The 20,023-nt window shown below is 46.5% G+C and overlaps 1 protein-coding gene across 1 annotated transcript in view; it reads right to left on the reverse strand.

The window, feature by feature from the left end:
• The window catches only part of LOC106611959 (AF4/FMR2 family member 2-like), a 336,588-nt gene that overhangs the window by 105,054 nt on the left and 211,511 nt on the right, over window positions 1-20,023 (reverse strand). Inside the window, exon 9 of the mRNA XM_014212678.3 lies at window positions 9,175-9,229. Within this exon, the coding sequence (XP_014068153.1) occupies window positions 9,175-9,229 (55 nt within the window). The remainder of the gene's footprint in view (window positions 1-9,174; window positions 9,230-20,023) is intronic.

Here is a 20,023-nt window from a genome sequence, read left to right on the forward strand (position 1 = left end):
TTTTAGAGACCTACCAGATTAGCAGAGGGGGTTTTAGAGACATATTTACATTTTTTACATTTTAGTCATTTTAGCAGACGCTCTTATCCAGAGCGACTTACAGTAGTGATTGCATACATTTCATAATTTTTTTTTCCTGTGCTGGCCCCCCGTGGGAATCGAACCCACAACCCTGGTGTTGCAAACACCATGCTCTACCAACTGAGCTACAGGGAAGGCTATAAGAGACCTACTACAGTAGCAGAGAGGGTTTTAGAGAACTACCATATTAACAGAGAGGGTTTTAGAGACCTACCAGATTAGCAGAGAGGGTTTTAGAGACCTACTACAGTAGCAGAGATGGTTTTAGAGAACTACCATATTAACAGAGAGGGTTTTAGAGACGACCAGATTAGCAGAGAGGGTTTTAGAGACCTACCAGATTAGCAGAGAGGGTTTTAGAGACCTACTACAGTAGCAGAGAGGGTTTTAGAGACCTACCAGATTAGCAGAGAGGGTTTTAGAGACCAACCAGATTAGCAGAGAGGGTTTTAGAGACCTACTACAGTAGCAGAGAGGGTTTTAGAGACCTACCAGATTAACAGAGAGGGATTTAGAGACCTACCAGATTAGCAGAGAGGGTTTTAGAGACCTACCAGATTAGCAGAGTGGGTTTTAGGGACATACTACAGTAGCAGGCAGGGTTTTAGAGACCTACCAGATTAGCAGAGAGGGTTTTAGAGACCTACTGCAGTAGCAGAGAGGGTTTTAGAGACCTACCATATTAACAGAGAGGGTTTTAGAGAACTACCATATTAACAGAGAGGGTTTTAGAGACCTACCATATTAACAGAGAGGGTTTTAGAGACCTACCAGATTAGCAGAGAGGGTTTTAGAGACCTACCAGATTAGCAGAGAGGGTTTTAGAGACCTACTACAGTAGCAGAGAGGGTTTTAGAGACCTACCAGATTAACAGAGAGGGATTTAGAGACCTACCAGATTAGCAGAGAGGGTTTTAGAGACCTACCAGATTAGCGTAGTGGGTTTTAGAGACCTACTACAGTAGCATAGAGGGTTTTAGAGACCTACCATATTAACAGACAGGGTTTTAGAGACCTACCAGATTAGCAGAGAGGGTTTTAGAGACCTACTACAGTAGCAGAGGGGGTTTTAGAGACCTACCAGATTAGCAGAGAGGGTTTTAGAGACCTACCAGATTAGCAGAGAGGGTTTTAGAGACCTACTACAGTAGCAGAGAGGGTTTTAGAGACCTACTACAGTAGCAGAGAGGGTTTTAGAGACCTACCAGATTAACAGAGAGGGATTTAGAGACCTACCAGATTAGCAGAGAGGGTTTTAGAGACCTACCAGATTAGCAGAGTGGGTTTTAGGGACATACTACAGTAGCAGGCAGGGTTTTAGAGACATACCAGATTAGCAGAGAGGGTTTTAGAGACCTACTGCAGTAGCAGAGAGGGTTTTAGAGACCTACCATATTAACAGAGAGGCTTTTAGAGAACTACCATATTAACAGAGAGGGTTTTAGAGACCTACCATATTAACAGAGAGGGTTTTAGAGACCTACTACAGTAGCAGAGAGGGTTTTAGAGAACTACCATATTAACAGAGAGGGTTTTAGAGACCTACCAGATTAGCAGAGGGTTTTTTAGAGACCCACTACAGTAGCAGAGAGGGTTTTAGAGACCTACTACATTAGCAGAGGCATTTTTAGAGACCCGCTAGAGTAACATAGAGGGTTTTAGGGACATACTACAGTAGCAGATAGGGTTTTAGAGACCCATTACAGTAGCAGAGAGGGTTTTAGAGACCTACCAGATTAGCAGAGAGGGTTTTAGAGACCTACCAGATTAGCAGAGAGGGTTTTAGAGACCTACCAGATCAGCAGAGAGGGTTTTAGAGACCTACTACAGTAGCAGAGAGAGGTTTTAGAAACCAACTACAGTAGCAGAGAGGGTTTTAGAGACCTACTACAGTAGAATAGATGGTTTTAGAGGCCTACTTCAGTAGAATAGATGGTTTTAGAGGCCTATTAGAGTAGCAGAGAGGGTTTTAAAGATATACTACAGTAGAATAGAGGGTTTTAGAGACCTACTACAGCAGAATAGATGGTTTTAGAGACCTACTACAATAACAGAGACGGTCTTGGAGACCTACTAGAGTGGCAGAGAAGGTTCTAGAGCTCTACAACATAGCATAGAAGGTTTTAGAGACCTACTACTATTTGATTTAAACCTACATCACTGACACCTGACACTGATTGGAAGCACAGACAGGTGACAGCAATTTAATACTATGAGGATTTGTTGCCCCCCTCTCCCCCATGTATTCCCTATACAAGGACAACAACACATTGTAACAAACAAATTAACATTGAAGTGTTTCCTCTCCGATGAGGACTGTCACTGCAACTGTATTTCTATAGTCCTGAAAATATGATGTAGCCCGCACTGTGATTTAGCCCGCACTGTGATGTGGCCGGCACTGTGATGTGGCCGGCACTGTGATGTGGCCCGCACTGTGATGTAGCCCGCACTGTGATGTGGCCCGCACTGTGATGTAGCCCGCACTGTTATGTAGCCCGCACTGTGATGTAGCCCACAACATGCTGATTAGTGACAAATTAAAGAGTGCTTGAGCAAGGTATACAAATAAAACCCCTTGGCACAGAGTGGTAAAGCTTTTGGCCACCACCACCACAACCTGTCCAGGCTACCACCAAGACACAGACAGGCCCACCACTACAACCTGTCCAGACTACCACCAAGACACAGACAGGCCCACCACTACAACCTGTCCAGACTACCACCAAGACACAGACAGGCCCACCACCACAACCTGTCCAGACTACCACCAAGACACAGACAGGCCCACCACTACAACCTGTCCAGGCTACCACCAAGACACAGACAGGACCACCACTACAACCTGTCCAGGCTACCACCAAGACACAGACAGGCCCACCACTACAACCTGTCCAGACTACCACCAAGACACAGACAGGCCCACCACTACAACCTGTCCAGACTACCACCAAGACACAGACAGGCCCACCACTACAACCTGTCCAGACTACCACCAAGACACAGACAGGCCCACCACCACAACCTGTCCAGACTACCACCGAGACACAGACAGGCCCATCACTACAACCTGTCCAGGCTACCACCAAGACACAGACAGGCCCACCACTACAACCTGTCCAGACTACCACCGAGACACAGACAGGCTCACCACTACAACCTGTCCAGACTACCACCAAGACACAGACAGGCCCACCACCACAACCTGTCCAGACTACCACCGAGACACAGACAGGCTCACCACTACAACCTGTCCAGACTACCACCAAGACACAGACAGGCCCACCACTACAACCTGTCCAGACTACCACCAAGACACAGACAGGCCCACCACTACAACCTGTCCAAGCTACCACCAAGACACAGACAGGCCCACCACCACAACCTGTCCAGGCTACCACCAAGACATAGACAGGCCCACCACCACAACCTGTCCAGGCTACCACCAAGACACAGACAGGCCCACAGCAACACACTGGCAAGGCTAAGGTTATTGCTGTGACCATTGATCTGTGTACAGTCCATTTATCATTGATGAAAGCAGCCAGTGATCTTCACAGTATATCAGATGAAACAAGTCAGATCATCTTACTGCTGTTTCCCTCTCCATGGGGATTTGGGCAGCTTCCATCCTTCTTCCCCATTCTCGGGTTGCTAGGCAACGCAGCTGGGGGCATGGCTGCTAGTTTGTACTCTGGCAAACTGTTTAAATGGCTGCTGGAGCTTTTTTCATGCTTATGAGGCGACTTTGGGCATTCATTTCAGGGGGTTGTGTGTGTGTGTGTGTGTGTGTGTGTGTGTGTGTGTGTGTGTGTGTGTGTGTGTGTGTGTGTGTGTGTGTGTGTGTGTGTGTGTGTGTGTGTGGTGTGTGTGTGTGTGTGTGGGTGCGAGAGAGTGTGTGTGTGTGTGTGTGTGTGTGTGTGTGTGTGTGTGTGTGTGTGTGTGTGTGTGTGTGTGTGTGTGTGTGTGTGAGTGTGTGTGCATGTACTTGTGTGGGAAACGCAGGGGGTGGTTATCGCTAAGGAGAAAGGGAGGGCTGGAGGAGCTGTGCTGGTGATGATCAAATTAGCCTAAAAAGGCCAGACATGATCAAGTGCTTTTCTGTATCACCAAGAGGAATGCAACACAGCTCAAAGCAAGATTTTCATGAATGTTTTAAGGAATTCAACAATATTCAAAAGACAAAGAGAGTGATGCACTTCTATTGACTTTACTGCCTCATTGCCTGCAGCTATAGAGATACACATAATTCCAACAGACAGACAGTGATGTATACCCAGAATTTGTTTTCAACCTGTGGCGGTGTGATTGAGAGGCATTAGCGCTGTTGTGAGATCATGCTAAATGAGAAGGTTTAAAGGTTTGCTTTAGATCCGCATTTGATGATCCACGAATGTAGATATCAATCAGATGAACAATCCTCTTCACTCACCCATCCACCTTATCTGTCTATGTGTCTCTCTCTATGTGTCTCTCTATGTCTCTCTCTCTCTCTGTGTATCTCTGTCTCTCTGAGTGTATCTCTGTGTGTTTCTCTGTGTGTGTCTCTGTCTCTCTGTGTGGCTCTCTGTGTGTGTCACTGTGTGTGTGCCTCTCTGTGTGTATCTCTGTGTGTCTCTCCTCTGTCTGTGTGTGTCTCCTCTGTCTGTGTGTGTCTCACTCTCTGTGTCTCTCTCTCAATGATGTCACTGAACTTCGATAGCCCTTGTCAAAATACTTCCATTAGTTTCCCCTCCATCTATGGTGATCACAGCAGTGTCCTATTCATTCTGGGTAGGGAGAGCTGTTTTATCATTAGGGAGAAAGCCAGCTAACGTAAATAAAAACACCACTGTTTGTGAAGACTAGATTTCTTCTTAATCCACCGGGACATCTGAATGACAACATGGCTGTTGATTTAGGGGAGAATGTTTTCATTTGGTTGGCCCTTTCACTGTGGTATTTTCTGAAGAAACTGGGCAACAAAACCCTGGCTAATTAAGAACAGTCCTCAATGCTCCTTTGTGCTGCTGCTGAACTGAGCAATGGAACATTCTCACAATTGAGTATAATTTTCTTTCTTCTAAAATACACACACAGCCAGAAAATCTCCAGTGAATTCCGGTAGACAAAAGGGAGAGGGAAGGAAGTACTTTTACAGAGGAAAAGTAACAAAATGGTGTGAGGTGTTGGTCACCGATGAATAGTACCAGGTAGTTGATGAATAGCACCAGGTAGCTGATGAATAGCACCAGGTAGCTGATGAATAGTACCAGGTAGCTGATGAATAGCACGAGGTAGCTGGTGAATAGTACCAGGTAGATGATGAATAGTACCAGGTAGCTGATGAATAGTACCAGGTAGCTGATGAATAGCACCAGGTAGCTGATGAATAGTACCAGGTAGCTGATGAATAGCACCAGGTAGCTGATGAATAGTACCAGGTAGCTGATGAATAGTACCAGGTAGCTGATGAATAGTACCAGGTAGCTGATGAACATTACTAGGTAGCTGATGAATAGCACCAGGTAGCTGATGAATAGTACTTGGTAGCTGATGAATAGTACCAGGTAGCTGATGAATAGTACCAGGTAGCTGATGAATAGTACCAGGTAGCTGATGAATAGCACCAGGTAGCTGATGAATAGCACCAGGTAGCTGATGAATAGGACCAGGTAGCTGATGAATAGTACCAGGTAGCTGATGAATAACACCAGGAAGCTGATGAATAGTACCAGGTAGCTGAATAACAGCGAGGTCAGAGGTGGTAGTCTGGCCACAGCATGTTCCTCTGCCCCCTCCTGGCCCCCCTCTACCCCCCGAGGACCACAGCCCTACCCCTCAGTGCCAGGTGATTTGTCTGAGGTAGGGCAAGGCTGACCTTTCTACTCTGTCAATTGTCATAACAGCACCAGAGCTGGACTGTGTGCAACACACAAGGATAGGAGAGAAGGACAGAAAGGGGAGGGAGACGGAGACGAAAATGGAGAGGGAGATTGAGAGGGAGAGGGAGAAAAAAGAGAGATGGGAGAGAGACGAGAGGAGAGAGAAAGGGATGAGAGAGTGAAAAAGACGACAGAGAGCCTGGGCTGATGCTAATTGCTTTAGAGGCACTATACAGGCACAAAATGCCTGCTGCGGCTTCTCCCCATCCCCCTCCTGCTTCTCCCCATCCCCCTCCTGCTTCTCCCCAGCCCCCTCCTTCTTCTCCCCAGCCCCCTCCTTCTTCTCCCCAGCCCCCTCCTGCTTCTCAACCAGCCCCCTCCTTCTTCTCCCCAGCCCCCTCCTTCTTCTCCCCAGCCCCATCCTGCTTCTCCCCAGCCCCCTCCTGCTTCTCCCCAGCCCCATCATGCTTCTCCCCAGCCCCCTCCTGCTTCTCCCCAGCCCCCTCCTTCTTCTCCCCAGCTCCCTCCTTCTTCTCCCCAGCCCCATCCTGCTTCTCCCCGGCCCCCTCCTGCTTCTCCCCAGCCCCCACCTTCTTCTCCCCATGCCCCCTCCTGCTTCTCCCCAGCCCCATCCTGCTTCTCCCCATCCCCCTCCTTCTTCACCCCAGCCCCCTCCTGCTTCTCCCCAGCCCCATCCTGCTTCTCCCCATCCCCCTCCTTCTTCACCCCAGCCCCCTCCTGCTTCTCCCCAGCCCCCTCCTTCTTCTCCCCAGCCCCCTCCTGCTTCTCCCCAGCCATCTCCTGCTTCTCCCCAGCCCCCTCCTTCTTCTCCCCACCCCCTTCCTGCTTCTCCCCAGCCCCACCTGCTTCTCCCCAGCCCCCTCCTTCTTCTCCCCAGCCCCTCCTGCTTCTCCCCAGCCCCCTCCTTCTTCTCCCCAGCCCCCTCCTGCTTCTCCCCAGCCCCCTCCTTCTTCTCCCCAGCCCCCTCCTTCTTCTCCCCAGCCCGCTCCTTCTTCTCCCCAGCCCCTCCTGCTTCTCCCCAGCCCCCTCCTTCTTCTCCCCAGCCCCCTCCTTCTTCTCCCCAGCCCCCTCCTGCTTCTCCCCAGCCCCCTCCTTCTTCTCCCCAGCCCCCTCCTTCTTCTCCCCAGCGCCTTCCTGCTTCTCCCCAGCTACCTCCAGCTTCCCCCCAGCTCCCTCCTACTTCTTCCCAGCTCCATCCTGCTTCGCCCCAGCTCACTCCTGCTTCTCCCCAGCTCCCTCCAGCTTCTCCCCAGCTCCCTCCTACTTCTTCCCAGCTCCCTCCTGCTTTTCCCCAGCTCCCTCCAGCTTCACCCCAGCTCCCTCCTGCTTCTCCCCAGCCCTTCTCCAGCTTCTCCCCAACCCACTCCTGCTTCTATATCGAAAATATAATCCTTATATCTTCCCTCTCTACTGCACTGAGTCACTTGTGCTGGAGCACGCTGATCCACTGAAGCTGTATATGTGTGTGTGTGTGTGTGTGTGTGTGTGTGTGTGTGTGTGTGTGTGTGTGTGTGTGTGTACGTGTAAGGAAGGGAAGGGAAATAGGGAAGGGAAAAAGATACCTAGTCAGTTGTAGAACTGAATGCCTTCAACCAAAATATGTCCACGTCATTGGTGCACGGGGAGCAGTTGTTGTTGGGGTTAACTGAAGTGTACGCTTGTGTGCGGGCTGATCCTTGTTGCTTATATAAGTAGGGGAAGTGCTTGGTTTTTTATCTGTGTTTTTGTGTATGAAACAGGAAGTAGGGGGATCAGGCAGACTAGTGTGTGTTTATTTGGGGACAGACACTGCTGCTGTACTGAAGGCGATGACAGCATGCTAATGTACCATGGACTCATTTGCAGTAAGCCAGAGATGCGCACCGACCGACCGACCCACACACACACACACACAAACACACACACACACACACACACACACACACACACACACACACACACACACACACACACACACACACACACACACACACACACACACACACACACACACACACACACACACACACACACACACACACACACACACACAGATATGGGAGTGTTTTACTGTTAGTAGAGCACTAGTAGAGCCCCGTGTATAATGACTTTAATGTGTAATAACTATCATTAAACTACCAACGGCTCAAAGGTCCTGATTGGATGATAGCTATGTGAACAATACCAAGAAGCACAATGAGAGAGCCATCGCTAATTTACTCATCTAACGGTTCTGTTATTATCTGGCTCAGAACGACACCACACACAGATACAGTTGAAGTCGGAAGTTTACATACACTTGGGTTGGAGTCATTAAAACTCGTTTTTCAACCACTCCATACATTTCTTGTTAACAAACTATAGATTTGGCAAGTCGGTTAGGACATCTACTTTGTGACATCTTCAAAGTTGTGGCAAAATGGCTTAAGGACAACACAGTCAAGGTATTGGAGTGGCCATCACAAAGCCCTGACCTCAATCCTATAGAACATTTGTGGGCAGAACCGAAAAAGTGTGTGCGAGCAAGGAGACCTACAAACCTGACTCAGTTACACCAGCTCTGTCAGGAGGAATGGGCCAAAATTCACCCAACTTATTGTGGGAAGCTTGTTGAAGGCTACCCGAAACGTTTGACCCAAGTTAAACAATTTAAAGGCAATGCTACCAAATACTAATTGAGTATATGTAAACTTCTGACCCACTGGGAATGTGATGAAATAAATAAAAGCTGAAATAAATCATTCTCTCTACTATTATTCTGACATTTCACATTTTTTAAATAAAGTGATGATCCTAACTGACCTAAGACAGGGAATTTTTACTAGGATTAAATGTCAAGAATTGTGAAAAACTGAGTTTAAATGTATTTGGCTAAGGTGTATGTAAACTTCCGACTTCAACTGTATACTCAAACGAAACCACACACCACAGACAAAGATACTCAGAACGAGACCACAGACAGAGATACTCAGAACGAGACCACAGACAGAGATACTCAGAACGAGACCACAGACAGAGATACTCAGAACGAGACCACAGACAGACATATTCAGAACGAGACCACAGACAGAGATACTCAGAACGAGACCACAGACAGAGATACTCAGAACGAGACCACAGACGGAGATACTCAGAACGAGACCACAGACAGAGATACTCAGAACGAGACCACAGACGGAGATACTCACAGACAGTATACTGTAATTAGATGGTAGTTGATAGATCTTACCTGCTGTTCAGTATCTTCCTCGTCACTGCTGATCTTCAGGTCATCCTCAAGCATTCTGCAGAAAGACACACAACAGCAGTCAGGTCAAATAAAAAACTGTTATCATCAATATAGGAATATATAAAAAAATAAATATTGCTTAGTCAAATGATATGTCATTTTTTTATTAAGAACTAGGATGTATTAAAGGCAGAGTGTATCAGGTATACTATTACTCTTTGTTAGGACACAAACACAACTTTTTGGATATTATGCCATTATATGCAGAGAGCATATATCCATATCTACACAGTATATATATATATATATTATATATATATATATATATATATATATATATATATATATATATATATATCATCTTTCAATTCAATTCAACACTGAAAAAACATCCAATCCCCTAGCTTCCTTCAGACTCATAAACTATCAAAAAGTGTTTTCAGAAAGAATGATGTCATCTGACAAACAGTGTGATGACATCATAGCAAAAACACAATAAAACCCCGGCCAGCAGGCAGTCGAGCAGCAAGCTTGCGCTTAGCGATCTAGCTACACTACAGAGACACTCACTCCGGCCCAGTCGGCCACTCCCCCGAGTTAGAAAAACAAAAGAAGCTCTATGAGGGAAATGTGTTTCAAGTTGTGTTTTCTATGACCTAGGCTGTTGTGCAGCATCTTAGATTGGGCAGAACTTTGAACAAACTACCAGTCATTACCCTGGTAATACTGAACAGATGTCAGCGGAAGGAACCAGGAGAAGAAAAAAGCCAGGTGGCTGAAGTGGGCATTTCCAGAGGATTTGCACTCAACTGAAGCCAAACTGGGGAGGGCGGTCCTGTCAAAGGTCAAATAGGGGGAGCTTATATTTGCCCATGTACAAGTGTGGGACCTGTAAAATTGTGAAATGGAAATGTTTTTTTTTGCATATCCCACTCCACCTGAGACACCCTCGGTGAGTGTGGTCACAGTATAGACCAGCCATTATTGACAGTAAACCTGGAGCAATTATGGTTCAGTGCCTAGCTCAAGGACAGATATTTTCACCTAGTCGACTCAGGTATTCGAACTAGCAACCTTTCAGTTACTGGCCCAATAGTCTAACCACTTGGTTACCTGCCACCTGTGTTTACAGGCCTGTGTGTATGTGAGAGAGACGAAGAAGAAAACATGTAGAAATAGAGAGATAAAAACAGAAAGAGAGAAAGAAGAGAAATACAAAAAATGAATAAAGAGTGGGCTGTCTGTGGTCTATTTAAATCTTCAGGATCGGTGGGTTCCCCACGGAATGGCTGAGCTAACGTAGGCTAATGCAATTAGCATGAGGTTGCAAGTAACAAGAACATTTCCCCGGACATAGACATATCTGATATTGGTAGAAAGCTTAAATTATTGTTAATCTAACTGCACTGTCCAATTTACAGTAGCTATTACAGTATAAGAATACCATGCTATTGTTTGAGGAGTGTGCACAGTTTTGAACTTGAAAAGTTCTTAATAAACAAATTAGGCACGTTTGGGCAGTCTTGACACAACATTTTCAACAGAAATGCAATGGTTCATTGGATTAGTCTAAAACTTTGCACATACACTGGTGCCATCTTATGGCCACAATTGAAATTGCACCCAGGCTGGAATAATACATTATGGCCTTTCTCTTGCATTTCAAAGATGATGGTACACAAAAAACTGTAGTTTTTTTCTTTGTATTATCTTTTACCAGATCTAATGTGTTATATTCTCCTACATTCCTTTCACATTTCCACAAACGTCAAAGTGTTACCTTTCAAATAGTATCACGAATATGCATATCCTTGCTTCAGAGCCTGAGCTACAGGCAGTTAGATTTGGCTATGTCATTTTAGGCAAAAAAAAAAAAAAAAGGGGCGGATCCTTAAGAGGTTTTAATTAAGCAGTAAGGCTTGAGGCGGTGTGGTATATGGCCTATATACCACGGCTAAGGGTTGTTCTTATCCACAATGCAATGCGGAGTGCCTGGATACAGCCCTTAGCCGTGGTATATAGGCCATATTCCACAAACCCCAGAGGTGCCTTATTTCTTGTAAAAACCGGTTGCCAACACAGCAAGGCAAGGAACGACACATCTACATTGAAAATGTTACTTTAATGAATAAATTCATAATAAATACATTCCCGCCAGAAAAAGTAGACCGGACAACAGTCATGTTGCTAGACTGGTTGCTATGTAACATAACCACAGGCTAGGCTAGCTAACTTACATTAAATGTATGCAAAAACCGAGCATAAGCGCTACTTCTACAGTGACTAACACACGGCAATTATTTATTCACGTTGATCTGAATGTTGCCATTTATCGTGCACAAATGAAAAAATTGTCCCGTGTTATCATTGGTTGTTGGCTTGCAGATGTTGTCATTTGTTGTGTCACGTCCTGACCAGTAGAGGGTGTAGTTGGGTCAGGACGTGGCAGAAGGGAGTGAGTGTTTTATTGTTTCATTTAATTTTGGCCGTGTGACTTCCAATCAAGCACAGCTGTAGAGGGTTGTGGTTGATTGGGAGTCACACATAAGTTGCCTACGTTTCCGTTGTATGGTGTGGGTAATTGTTCTTGTCACTGTTGTTGCACCTGACAGGACTGTGTTGGCTGTCAGTTTTGTTGTTTTGTGAATTGCATAGTGTTCGTAACATTAAAAATGACGAACCCTAACTCTGACGCATTTTGGTCCACTTCTTCCGTAGACAGCCGTTACAGAATTACCCACCAAACCAGGACCAAGCGGCGGAAGAGGAAGGAGCAGCAGGACTACTGCGTTATGGACAAATGGACGTGGGAACAGATCCTGGACGGAGAGGGACCATGGACTCAGGCTGGGGATTATCGCCTCCCGCAATGGGAGATTGAAGCGGCGAGAGCGGAGAGGCGATACTACGAGGAGAGAGAGCGCAACGAGCGCGAGAGGCAGCCCCAATAATTTTTTTTGGGGGGGCACACGGGACAGTCGGTGGAGCTGAGGTCGGAACCAGAGCCAGTCGGGATGACATTGGAGGTGAGCGAGGGATATGAGACAGAGACTATGACGGGGTTAATGGGAAAATTAGGAGAGAGAGAGATGAGAGAGCTGCTAGTGTGGTGCATAAAGTACGGCATTCGCCCTAATGAGCGTGTCGTGGGTATGATGTCACCTGAGGCAGCTCTCCATACTCATCCTGAGGTGCGTGCAGGTTGTCTGGTAAAGACTGTGCCTGCGCCCAGAAACAGGCCTCCTGCATGTCTTCCCAGCCCTGCACATCCTGTACCTATGCCCAGAACCAAGCCTCCTGCATGTCTTCCCATCCTGGTCAAGCCCGTGCCTCCTCCACGGACCAGTACTCCAGTGGGTCTCCCTATCCGGGTCAAGCCCGTGTCTCCTCCACGGACCAGTCCTCCAGTGGATCTCCCTATCCTGGTCAAGCCCGTGTCTCCTCCACGGACCAGTCCTCTAGTGGGTCTCCCTATCCTGGTCAAGCCCGTGTCTCCTCCACGGACCGGTCCTCCAGTGGGTCTCTCCACCCTGGTCTCTCCTGTGCCACCTCCTCAAACCAGGGCTCCAGCGGGCCTTCCCAGACTGGTGAGTCCAGGGCCTGCGCCCAGAGCCAGGCCTCCGTTATGTCTCCCCAGCCTGGTGAATCCTGAGTCGGAGCTGCCCGCCAGTCAACAGTCGTCGGAGTGGCCGGACTGCCCTGAACTGCCGGAGTGGCCGGACTGCCCTGAACTGCCAGAGTGGCCGGACTACCCTGAACTGCCAGAGTGGCCGGACTGCCCTGAACTGCCAGAGTGGCCGGACTGCCCTGAACTGCCAGAGTGGCCGGACTGCCCTGATCTGCCAGAGGTGCCCGCCTGCCCTGATCTGCCAGGGTGCCCGGCCTGTCAGGATCTGCCCGAGTGGCCCTCCTGCCCTCCGGCCCAGCCCGAGTGGCCCTCCGGTCCTCCGGTCCAGCCCGAGTGGCCCTCCTGTCCTCCGGCCCAGCCCGAGTGGCCCTCCTGTCCTCCGGCCCAGCCCGAGTGGCCCTCCTGTCCTCCGGCCCAGCCCGAGTGGTCCGCATGTCCTCCGGCCCAGCCCGAGTGGCCCGCATGTCTTCCGACCCAGCCAGAGTGGTCCATCTGCCAGGGTCAGCCCGAGTGGTCCGTCTGCCCGGCGCAGTGATCGGCACCAACAGAGTGGGCGACGCCGAAGGTGGAGCGAGGTCCACGTCCTGCACCTGAGCCACCTCCAGGATAGGTGGGTTGGGGAGGGAGGGTGTAGCACAGTGCCGTCGGTGACGGCAGCCACCCTCCCTTCCCTCCCTTATTGTTTAGGTGTTCCTTTTTGTTGGGGATTTTTTTTGTGTTTTCCTTTTTTTAGGTGCATCCCGGGGTCTGCACCTTGAGGGGGGGGTACTGTCACGTCCTGACCAGTAGAGGGTGTAGTTGGGTCAGGACGTGGCAGAAGGGAGTGAGTGTTTTATTGTTTCATTTAATTTTGGCCGTGTGACTTCCAATCAAGCACAGCTGTAGAGGGTTGTGGTTGATTGGGAGTCACACATAAGTTGCCTACGTTTCCGTTGTATGGTGTGGGTAATTGTTCTTGTCACTGTTGTTGCACCTGACAGGACTGTGTTGGCTGTCAGTTTTGTTGTTTTGTGAATTGCATAGTGTTCGTAACATTAAAAATGACGAACCCTAACTCCGACGCATTTTGGTCCACTTCTTCCGTAGACAGCCGTTACATGTTGGCTCCACACTGCTGGAAATGGAAGCTGTTCTTTTAGCTGGGGGAGCTGCTGCTGTGTTGTCAGATAGAATAGTGCTCCACCGCTTCCTCTCATCCAGATTTGGCCTCCAGTAACTGTGAAGAGATGTTTCGGATCTGTGTCCACTGACAGACATTATTTCCCGTGCCTCTAGACCGGCATCTGACAGTTTCTGGATGATGGTGGTTCGGAAGCAGTGGTTTGTGTAAATCTGCGACGGGCCAGCTATTTTTGCAGATCTTTGGCAACAATGTTGCGAGGGTGTTCACTCCCATCGCCTCTTTTGTGTACCAGAAACATATGCGACAAAATAATGTTAGCTAATAGTTAGGTCTACAAAGCTACCAGTTATATTGTCAGGGTAAATTAGATTCAGCTAGCTAGTTAACAGTTACATACCATATGTATCGTTAACTGTTTCGGGTGGAGGTACAACGCCGGGGTGTCGGAGGGAAGGAGGGACAGCTACTTCTTAAGGGAAGCTACCGGGCAGAGGGAATCACCAAGCAATCCCTGTCCACTCTCCCTGTTCTTCTCCTGCGGATCCTGGCTTTTTGTGGGTACGTAAAACGAGAGATTCGCTGACTGTAGACTGTTCTCGTCTGTACATATTTAAATGAGTCAGGTTTCAGCAGACAGTTTCTCTCCCCCCTTTGGCCAAACTTTGTTCACCAAACCCTCAGGTGTTTCAGTGTCCAGAGCCTTGGATTGTTTGATGAGCTGCATGTCGTGTTCAGTTATGGCTGCGTGGTTTGTCGTACCCCTCTTTCCTCAACTTTTTAATTACGCCTACAAGCACATATTTGGTCATTGTGAATTCTGTGTCCTTCTATATATTCCATGCCAAACTGAGAGGGGGGTCATTGACATGACGGCATAGCTGCTAATCCCATATTCTTCGCCATTCGAGTTTCTCACTGAACCATACAAGTCCCTTAGAATGACGTTCAGCTACATTTTTGTTGTATTCCCAAGCTCCTACAATGTATCCCTTTTTCTGCGCCCCAGTCAGTGAAGCAGGTACAGTGAGGGAAAAAAGTATTTGATCCCCTGCTGATTTTGTACGTTTGCCCACTGACAAAGAAATGATCAGTCTATAATTTTAATGGTAAGTTTATTTGAACAGTGAGAGACAGAATAACAACAAAAAATCCAGAAAAACGCATGTCAAAAATGTTATAGATTGATTTGCATTTTAATGAGGGAAATAAGTATTTCACCCCCTCTCAATCACAAAGATTTCTGGCTCCCAGATGTATTTTAGACAGGTAACGAGCTGAGATTAGGAGCACACTGTCACGCTCCTCTTCGTCTGAAGATATAGAGAAATCGCTGTCGGAAAAAGTGGACCAATACGCAGCGGGTTGCGTGCTCATCATATTTTATTTTAATGTGAACACCAAGAAAAAACAAGAAACAATAGACCGACAGGAACAGTTTTGCAGGCTATACACTACGCAATGCAAAAACAACAACCCACAAACCCCAGGTGAAAAACACACTCCTAATATATGACTCCCAATCAGGAACAACGACATACAGCTGTTCCTGATCGGGAGCCACACAGACTAACAAAGAAACAAAACAACTAGATAAACCATACAACACAAACCCCTCTGCCATGTCCTGACCAAAATACTAATACAATACTCCCTCTGCTGGTCTGGACGTGACACACACTCTTAAAGGGAGTGCTCCTAATCTCAGTTTGTTACCTGTATAAAAGACACCTGTCCACAGACGCAATCAATCAATCAGATTCCAAACTCTCCACCATGGCCAAGACCAAAGAGCTCTGCAAGGATGTCAGGGACAAGATTGTAGACTTACACAAGGCTGGAATGGGCTACAAAACCATCGCCAAGCAGCTTGGTGAGAAGATGACAACAGTTGGTGAGATTATTTGCAAATGGAAGAAACACAAAAGAACTGTCAATCTCCCTCGGCCTGGGGCTCCATGCAAGATCTCACCTCGTGGAGTTGCAATGATCATGAGAACGGTGAGGAATCAGCCCAGAACTACACGGGAGGATCTTGTCAATGATCCCAACGCAGCTGTGACCATAGTCACCAAGAAAACAATTGGTAACACACTACGCCGTGAAGGTCTGAAATCCTGCAGCGCCCGCAAGGTCGCCCTGCTCAAGAAAGCAGATATACATGCCCGTCTGAAGTTTGCCAATGAACATCTGAATGATTCAGAGGACAACTGGGTGAAAGTGTTGTGGTCAGATGAGACCAAAATTGAGCTTTTTGGCATAAACTCAACTCGCCGTGTTTGGAGGAGGAGGAGGAATGCTGCCTATGACTCCAAGAACACCATCCCTACCGTCAAACATGGAGGGGGACACCTTATGCTTTGGGGGTGTTTTTCTGCTAAGGGGACAGGACAACTTCACCGCATCAAAGGGACGATGGACGGGGCCATGTACGGTCAAATCTTGGGTGAGAACCTCCTTCCCTCAGCCAGGGCATTGAAAATGGGTCGTGGATGGGTATTCCAGCATGACAATGACCCAAAACACACGGACAAGGCAACAAAGGAGTGGCTCAAGAAGAAGCACATTAAGGTCCTGGAGTGGCCTAGCCCGTCTCTAGACCTTAATTCCATAGAAAATCTGTGGAGGGAGCTGAAGGTTCGAGTTGCCATACGTCAGCCTCAAAACCTTAATGACTTGGAGAAGATCTACAAAGAGGAATGGGATAAAATCCCTCCTGAGATGTATGCAAACCTGGTGGCCAACTACAAGAAACGTCTGACCTCTGTGATTGCCAACAAGGGTTTTGCCACCAAGTACTAAGTCATGTTTTGCAGAGGGGTCAAATACTTATTTCCCTCATTAAAATGCAAATCAATTTATAACATTTTTGACATGCGTTTTTCTGGATTTTTTTGGTTATTATTCTGTCTCTCACTGTTCAAATAAACCTACCATTAACATTATAGACTGATCATTTCTTTGTCAGTGGGCAAACGTACAAAATCAGCAGGGGATCAAATACTTTTTTCCCTCACTGTAAATGCCCACTTTGTTTGTTTTACGGTGTTCTTTTCATTTCTAAACGCTTCTTTTCTATGTTGGCATGTCGAACTATTGTTGATGTAGCCATTTTATTGAGGTGAAAAGGCACAATGATATCAAGATGAACAGGCTAAACGTTTGCCAATCAGCATCCAGTATCTAAACTACCCGGTTTATAAGTAAGGAATAAGGCCAGAGGAGGTGTGGTATATTGCCAATATACGTGTTTTATTTGCTAATATAGATGTATTTTACTGCTCTAATTACATTGGTAACCCGTTTATAATACCAATAAAGCACCTATGGGGTTTGTGGAATATTGCCAATATACCATGGCTAAGGGCTGTTCTTAAGCACGGCGCAACGTGGAGTGCCTGGACACAGCCTTTAGCCATGGTATATTGGCCATATACCACTTACCCCTACGGTGCCTTATTGCTACTATAAACTGGTTATCAATGTAATTAGAGAAGTAAAAATACATGTTGTGTTATACCCGTGGTATACGGTCTGATATAACACAGCTGTCAGCCAATCAGCATTCTTGGCTCGAACTTCCCCGTTTATAATAATTTCGTACTTTCTCTCCAGTTGGTGTGGATAATCCAGCCTTTAATTGTAGGTAAATCAACAGTAGGAAAAAGGCACTATTATAAATAAAATAAAATGTTATTTGACACGTGCACCGAATACAACAGGTGTAGACCTTACAGTGAAATGCTTACTTACAAGAAAAAATAGAAAATAAAAGTAACAAATATTTAACAGCAGCAGTAAAATAACAAGCAAGGATATATACAGGGGGTACCGGTAAAGAGTACATTTCTATTTAACCTGGCAAGTCAGTTAAAAACAAACTCTTATTTACAATAACAGCCTACCCTGGACCAATTGTGCGCGGCCCTATTGGACTCCCGATCAGGGCCGGATGTGATGCCGCCTGGATTTGAACCAGGGACTACAGTGACACCTCGTGCACTGAAATGCAGTGCCTTAGACCACTGCGCCACTCACTGCGCCATATTGATTTAATATGTACATGTTGGTAGAGTTAAAGTGACTATGCATAGATTATAAACAGAGAGTAGCAGCAGCGTCAAAGAGGGGTCTTGGTAGCCCTTTGATTAGCTGTTCAGGAGTCTTATGGCTTGGGGGTAGAAGCTGTATAAATTCACCTGAACAGAGAGTACACTCCGGCATGTTACCCACAGTCCTCTCCACTCTAGAGGGAGAAGCATGGCTATATTTTCCACTTTTATGACCCCACAAAAGATGTGAATAAAAACGATACCCTCTTAAAGAAGTCTTGAAGCCCCTATAAATTATGAACGATTCGATGGTACATCTGTTTGAACACATTGATAGATCTCTGACCCAAATGAGCTCCTTGATAAATAATTAGCCCCAGGACACTCTCTCTCTCTCTCTCTCTCTCTCTCTCTCTCTCTCTCTCTCTCTCTCTCTCTCTCTCTCTCAAGAAACCACAGATATGCAGTTGCATCAACATCTCAAGACTAACAGGACTTTATATTAAATACCTTTGAGGAGACGTAATGTCTCTGGACTGTTTCAGCCTGAGAGTGAGACAGTGTTTAATGGTCTAATTGGGCCTGTATTTAGCACTCTGCTAACTCAACCTTGAAACCAGGAGGAGGGCAAGGAGTTAAAATGAGTTTTATATTGAATATAAACACATTGGCAGGAAGCGAGCTCACAGAAATATTCACCTCATTAAAATTGGCAAAACGTGAGAGAGAGAGAGAGAGAGAGAGAGAGAGAGAGACCCAATCTGCATTAAGTCCCTTTTTTAAGAATGTATTTATTTCCTACTTGTCATCAGTTTGGTGTTGTGAAGAACATATCTATTATTTTACAGGCTCTCAAAGCATATTAAAGCACCTTCATAAACCTGAGTGAAGTGCAGTCTAAGGGTTCAGATAGGGTTCGAGGCAGCTCTGGTGACGGCAAGAGAAATAATGTGATGTAACAACATCCTACCATCAGGACCAATAACATGGAAACTTAATCACAAACCCACACTGGGTCTTTTTGAGTGTAGCCACCTATTATATATGCATTTAATTTGTAGAAAATTATCCCAAATACAAATCAATCCAATTGGTTCCAGAGACGTGAGCGAGGCTTATTTGAATTGCTGGTTTGGCACTGGCACAGTTTCGTTCTGTTTCTCCACGCTTGTTTTCATTAACAACGAGAGAGGAAATGTACGGCGGAACATGCCAGCACATTTGTTTACCCTTACTGATGGCTCATGAGATGATTAGAAGAAACCCCAAACCCACAGCCCAGAGACAGAGAGTAGGCTTGGAAGACAACCCCAAACCCACAGCCCAGAGACAGACAGTAGGCCTGGAAGACAACCCCAAACCCACAGCCCAGAGACAGACAGTAGGCCTGGAAGACAATGGTAATGATGAACACAGTGTGGTTACCAGCATCAGGGCAGTCAACTTCCTCTGGTGGAGTGATCCAGCTGCCTCTCAAATGCCACCCGATTTGGTCAACAGTGCACTACTTTTGACTAGGGCACTGCACTGTGTAGGGAATAGGGTGTCATTTGGGACAAACACACTGACTCAGCCTGCTTCTCTCTGTTCACATCTGTCAGCACCATCAGGGAAAGGCTCTCTCCACTCTAAATCCTTGCAGCCTTTCACAATTCACATATGATGGATACAAACTATGATGTCAGCCTTATAAATTGACCATTGAAGAATTGTTGTGATAAGTAAGTATAATATTATGAATGAACACATGCTGGAATCCTGCTATGGTATCATATAAGCTATGAGGTGGTATCAGATCAGGTATAATATGTTATTTTAATGTACTTTGTATGAAGTAATAGTACATGTATATGGCTGCTATAGCATTACCTCATTAAAATGATATGTGACTTGAGCATGCCTGACTTGACAAGCTGTTGAGAAAAGAAAAGAAACCACCAAAACACTTTCTCTGTAAATTGTAGAAGAATGTGGTAACTGCTGGTTGTCAGAGGCACTCCAGAATCACGTTCTAAACATATGTAATCACCAATGTCCTGGTGTTGACAT

This window comes from Salmo salar, chromosome 09 (genome assembly GCF_965601325.2).
Source record: "Salmo salar chromosome 09, fSalSal1, whole genome shotgun sequence".
Taxonomy (NCBI): domain Eukaryota; kingdom Metazoa; phylum Chordata; class Actinopteri; order Salmoniformes; family Salmonidae; genus Salmo; species Salmo salar.